This window comes from Sinocyclocheilus rhinocerous, unplaced genomic scaffold (assembly GCF_001515625.1).
Source record: "Sinocyclocheilus rhinocerous isolate Xijiao unplaced genomic scaffold, SAMN03320098_v1.1 scaffold1171, whole genome shotgun sequence".
In the NCBI taxonomy this organism is placed as follows: Eukaryota; Metazoa; Chordata; class Actinopteri; order Cypriniformes; family Cyprinidae; genus Sinocyclocheilus; species Sinocyclocheilus rhinocerous.
This window is the reverse complement of record NW_015654097.1, coordinates 111,763-118,230: the sequence shown is the minus strand read 5'-3', so window position 1 is coordinate 118,230 and position 6,468 is coordinate 111,763. Positions and strand designations below refer to the sequence as shown.

The following is a 6,468-nucleotide window of genomic DNA, read 5'->3' as shown; positions in this document are numbered from 1 at the left end:
AGTATTTGGTTTCTTTATTCTGTACTGTATTTTCCTGCTCTCAAACCTGCCAGTCTAAAGGATCAAACGCCGTGTATGGTGTTTGAGGTAATTTGTGAATTAGCATAGACTTATAGTCTAAATAGGGGACGCGAGATCGTACGAGAGGCCTCAGCCTCAGCGCACCGCAGAGGAAACGTGTAAACGGGGTGTTTCCCCACTGACTGGCCACCGAGAGGGGCGTGCAGTTGAGAGACCAGAAGCTACTAGTTGTGCCCCCTCAGGGGCCACACCCATAAGTTCCACAGCTCCGGGCGGGGGTGAAATATCGACATAGCTGGAGCTTATAGTCAGCTACTTTATGCAGGCTGTGTGCATTTGACTGTGGATTGACTGTTTTGAAACTTGGTAGTTACATAGCACCTAGACCTCAGTTATAATGAAAAAAGCCAGGAAATTTCAGTTTTGACAATATGGAACCTTTAAAAAAAGAATAGAATAAAATAAAAAATAAACAGTGCCACAAATTTGCTTAATTAACCATATATTAACGAAATTGAATCCCAACATTTCTTGCAATTTATATTTAATTTCCATGTCCACTTACATAATCATTTTCCAATTTCTTTCATTAATGGAGTTAAAATTCTCTCTACAAATATCCAAAGGTCTTGTAAAGATTTTCACAAGTGACACTACTTAAAATGACACCAGTAATGGCCATTGACTTACTTTACATTGCATTACAACCCAAATACATGGTGTACAGTGGACAGGTATACTCAAAAACATCACTGTGCAACATAAGAGAAAAAGATACATAATTAAATTTAATTCAGAAGTAACAACAGCAATAATAAGAATAAGAATAATTATTCTAATATATATATATATATATATATATATATAATTAAATAAAATTTCATGCATCCAGGAGTTACAACAATAGCATTTAAATGATCAGTTTAACATAATTTGACATAAATAAGTAAAATATATGTAGCCCCTATCCAGCTCCTATAAACTACCACTAAAGTAATGGGAGAAAAAAAATGGATTACATAGAAGATTAGCAATAAAGCTGATGTTTATTAATAATGAAAATGTTTAACTGTTGTTATTAAAGGTTGCAATAACATATGAGAATCACAGTAAAAAGATGTCAGCTGGCCCAAATATTGTAATGGCATTATATCTTTCTAAAGTTAAAATCTGGGATCCTGAAAAAGCTGTTCAAGTGACATACCATCTACAGACAAAAGAAGCTGAGCTTCTCCTCACAGTTTCTGTGTGTCCAAAGATTTGTTTGTTTGTCCAGGGCTCCACAACGAAGGTCTCTGGCAGGACACTGGGGCTGTTCGTTCTGATACCAGGCTGTGTAGTCAAGATCATCTCCAGTGACCCATAACCAGTCCCCTGCTAGATAATGCAGACCAGTCCACACATACACTGTTTCAGCCTGTGTGATTTCCAGTAAAGCAGAATTCATCTTGTCCGCTGTGCTCAGACTTGCCAGATTATTATAATGAGTCCTGGAGTATTCCAGAGCTCCTTCCCAGGTCTCTTTCTGATGCACCAGAACAAAGTTTGTCATGCAGAAGAAGGGTTTAGTGAAATTGCATTTTTCATAATGCAATTTATTATTGGTTTTGTATAGAAAGCCACAGTTTTTATTGCTAAGGTTATTTGGTTGATTAAATGCAGTATCCCAGCTAATTTGTTTGGCATCTATACCTCCTGACTCCTCCCACTTCCAGACTCCTGTTTCAGGCTTTTTGTGGAGTCCAACCCAGGCATCAGAAGTTTGACCAGATGCATTAGCTAAAAATCGCTGTTCCTCACTCGCATTGATGAAGGTGGAGAGGACATGAAAATAAGTTTTGCAGTACTTTTGCGCACAAAACCATTTCTTCTGCTCATTCACGAAGAAATGTTGTTTGAGACCGGAGGAGAGACAGTAGAGCTCCATGATTAGGAGCAGAGCGAGTGTCGTCTTCATTTTCTTCCACTGAAGAGTTTCTGTGATTTTTCAGTGATCAGTTGAAGTTGAGGACAGAACTGTGCATGATGACACTGACTCTCTCTTACTTAAACTGACATACAGCCAATGACAAATGAGTGTGATGGTGTGACCAATCACAGCACACCTTTACAGACAGAGCAAACAAAACAGGTGCATTTAACCAATCAAATAAACTACAGAATATTTCTAAGAAAGAAACTGTGGGCAGAGAAATATGGCATGAAATAATTTTTAACATGCTCCACAGTTGATCTAGTGGTCCCAGATTTGGCTTTCATCTGAACAACATACAAACACAATTTGTTTTAATTAGTTCTACTGTAATCCTTCAAAACCATTACTGATTAACCAAGCTTAGATGAAATCGAACACTTCCAATGTGTATCAAATGTTCATGGTGTTTGCTTTTCAAACAAGAATCGAAATGTGAAACCTGCTGTATGCTTACACTTTTAATGTACAGTAATATTACACAGAAATGTTCAAACAAACAAAATTATTCATACTACATTAGAGAAAATCCAAGTATAACAAAAATCAGGATCACAATATATTTAGGATTCTGATTAAAAACTTAAAAACCTTTCTCCTTCTGACTTTCTCTCAGGTTCTCTGTGTTTTACAGAGCCAACTGACGGTTTTCCCAAGGACAAAAATGCAAATCAAATCTAGTAAAGCAAATCTTGAATACCATCCAAACCAGCTGGCAAACATTTGCCTTTGGGATCGGTGGTGCAGAAAGGAAACATTATCCATGATAAGAAGATCTGCAGACACTGACATTGGGAACACTAAAATGACCTCCATTCCCACCTAATCTCATATATGGAAACTAACTTGCTTGGTTTGTCTCTGGCTCAATAATAATAAAACATATATAAGAGATGTCCAGCATTGTCCTAATATGTATTGCAGCTGTTGGTTTTTATAGTTAATGGTGCTTGCTAAAGACAAGAATCTGCTTTGTGGATGATAACAAAAGATTTTTAAAAATCCCAAGGATTTACAATGAAAGAAGGACCCAAGCCAAATGCAATCCCTATGGAGGCTTACAATACAGAGACATGAGAACAGTTTTTTTTGACATGGGCCAGGCTAAATAATTCAAATATGAACCATTTTCCAGGATGGCGGGAGCCTTATGATAAATGAAAATTGCACATGAGTTGGGCGATATGGCAAAAATATAATATCACGATTCACAATTTTATCACGATTCTTTGTCATGTTGGTTTTACTATTTTTCAAGTTGTCTGAGCAGTACAGCCAAACTAATTTCCATATTTTAAAAACAAAGCCTTGCAAGGTAACATTACCAAATATTACCATGTGAGTGAGTAAATAATGACAGAAATGTAATTTTTGGGTGAACTGTCCCTTTAATGACAATGTTTAGTACTTTCGATTTAAGAGCTGCATGCATCTAATATACTGTACAGGCATTCATCCGTTTTTCTCTCAGCTGTTTACTTTCTCTTTAGACAACCAACTGTCTTTATATGTAATCCTTGTGTGTTTTTGACAGTATTAGCTCAATCAGACACAAAACATAACTTAGTACTAGAGTGTGCACTTCAGGTGTACACGCTCAGAAAAAGAGCACATCAGAACAGCATGTGAATGAAATGTTTAACTGGCAAGGCTTTACAGCAAATATACAAATATTGCAAATGCAAATAATGTACTTTTTTGACTGCGAATAAATGCAGTGTCTAGTGAGTGTAACTCTACTGCTGAGATAACATTTGATGTGAATGTATGTCGCATTGTACCATATATTTCGATGGCCGGTGTGCTGTAGCATGATACTATGATATTTTTTCAAATGCGGATCGTGGAGACATTTTAATCGTCCAAGATCAAAAATAGTCATATCGAACACCCCTAATCGCACATGACTTAATTTTGTGATGTTAAAGACAAAAAAGCATCCAAATAACTTAGATCCAAAGACACTAACAGCATCTTCTGTTAGTGAGTTTCCAGTAAAAAAAAAAAACATTGTGTGATATTCGGAAACACTGATTGAACTCTTTTTAAACTGGTTATCCAGATTCATTTGAAAGAAACAACTCTGAAGAACCTTTCAATTGCTCAACCGTATACAGCATATATTTGCAGTAGGGCTGTCAATCGATTAAAATGTTTAATCGTGATTAATCGCATGATTGTCATGAGTTAACTCGTGATTAATTGCAACTTAATCACACATTTTTATCTGTTCTAAATGTACCTTAAATTAATATTTTTTTAAAGTTTTTAATACTCTAATCAACATGGGCATGGACAAATATGGATGCTTTATGCAAATGTATGCTTATTATTAGTGAAGCCATAGTCAAGATAGAGCATGAAGACTAGACTGTAGCCTGACGAAGATGAGACGAATAATCCACTTTTAGAATTTAATAGGGAACTCAAAGAAGGAATTTGCTCACAGGCGTAACAAACATCAATACATGCAATAACCGACAACTTAATGGGGGAAACGTCTCGGTTACGTATGTACCCCTCGTTCCCTGAAGGAGGGAACGGAGACGTCACGTCGGAGGACCGACGAAATTGGGATCTCGCTTAGAGGGACCAATCTACTTCGAGTGTAAACTAAACGAGCCAATGCACATTGGCATGCGATTATTGCATCCAGCTGCTGCTGATCAAAGGCTCAAATGGGCCCTGCTGTAGTGCCGTGAGCACCAGAGTCAGGTCCCCCGAGGGAATAGAGGGGGGCCGTGGAGGATTTAACCTTCTCGCCCCCTTAAGGAACCTGACGACCAGGTCATGCTTCCCCCCACGACCTCCTTCTACGGGGTCGTGGTTAGCAGCGTTTGCACAACATAAACTTTAAGGGTGGAGGGAGACAGCCTTCGCTCCAACCCTTTGCTGCAAAGAGGACAGCACAACTCCGATCGGGCATCTTCGGGGGTCTTCTCGGCGAGAAGAACACCACTCAACGAACAGGTTCCACTACTGCAACCGGAGTTTTTGAAAATCTTCACCCTGGCAGGCGTTTTCAAAAATGTGTCAGTAACCTGGTGCTGCGTTTGCGTGTGGACGAACGGCCAAACCACGTAGAAAAAGCAGCGGTTTTAAAAAATAAACGCGTTCGTGTAGACAGGGCCTAAAATAGGAGTGTAGATGAGGGCAGAACAGGTGATACAGGTTAACTAATTATTAGACAATGAGCAAGGGAACTAATGAACACAGGAACATGACCAAATAAGGAAAAACAGGGACATAAAGGTGACATAGACATGTTTCAAAGGTCATAGATGTTTTTCAAAGAACTTGTTCAGATTGGTTGCTGTCCAGGAGGTTGTTCTGTGTGAGAAAGGCAGAGACTTGGTTGAACACAGCTTGTTCAAGTGTTTTTGCAATGAAAGGAAGAAGGTAAACTGGTCTGTAGTTCTCCAAAAAAAGGTGGGTTAAGGGTGGGTTTCTTAAGTAGTGGGGTTATATGAGCCTGTCTAAATGCTGAGGGAAAAACACCAGTGTGAAGGGATGTGTTAATGATGTGAGTGAGTGCAGGTACAACTGCAGGAGAAATGGCTTGAAGGCGATGAGATGGAATAGGATCAAGAGGACAAGTAGGATTATTAGAAAGGATGAGTTTGGAGACTTCCGTCTCAGAGAGTGAAGAGAAGGATGATAAATACATGATTATTAGAGTAAGACTGAATAAAGCTTTGCTTCATATGTCATTGACTTGTATTTATTTATTGTCATGGTTACTTTTATTTATTATTTTACAAATTTATTCATGTTTCCTGTTGTTAAAATATAATTGTTGCATTAATTTACGCATTAATTCATTACTTGACTGAAAATTGAGATGCATTCACCTTGGCTGCATTTGTCTAGTGTGTAGTTATGCATAGCTATGGCATATGACAAAACAAATTACATTTTGCTTGTTTTACTAAAATTATATATAAAATTAATTAATTATTGGTCAGCATTTATCATCATTGTTGTAAGTGTTGGGGTGGGCTAGCAATGCATTCTGGGGTAATCTTATTTTTTAAGTAAGTAATACTTACATTTTTCAAGTGTAATATTAGCCTTCTCCAAAACTTTATATTTTTTGGTTGTACTACAATCACAATAAAAGGGCAGCTGTTTCTTCAACAAGACCACAAAATGAGCAAATTTCATCAACATCCAAATATTTACAGATAGATGAATTAAACCTGTCGCTCGTATCTTTTAAGTTGTTGCGCTTGTAACGTCATAGGTCACATGGACATTTTTCGCATTCAAGAGAAGGTAGGTCTATAAAGAAGAAAGTTTGGTAATAGAAAAGATGACGTTTTAATGTCAAGAATGCGTATTGGTCATTGTTTGTTAAATCAGTGTCTGTATAGAATGGGGAAGCATGAAACTGGAAATTGTGATAAATGTGGTCATGTTGAAACAATAGAACACGTACTTATTGAGTGTGATGCATATGAAAGAGCAAGATTTCA

The 6,468-nt window shown here is 37.6% G+C and overlaps 1 protein-coding gene across 1 annotated transcript; it reads right to left on the bottom strand.

Moving 5' to 3' along the window:
* Nucleotides 1-1,107: 1,107 nt before the first annotated feature.
* On the bottom strand, nt 1,108-2,002 carry LOC107716919 (secretory phospholipase A2 receptor-like). The gene has a single exon (XM_016523540.1). The coding sequence runs from the start codon at nt 1,976-1,978 to the stop codon at nt 1,229-1,231; it is 750 nt and encodes a 249-aa protein (XP_016379026.1). The 5' UTR covers nt 1,979-2,002; the 3' UTR covers nt 1,108-1,228.
* Nucleotides 2,003-6,468: the final 4,466 nt, after the last annotated feature.

Excerpts from the sequence above, each read along its gene's own strand:
- LOC107716919 (XM_016523540.1), bottom strand. The coding sequence starts at position 1,978 with ATGAAGACGACACTCGCTCTGCTCCTAATCATGGAGCTCTACTGTCTC.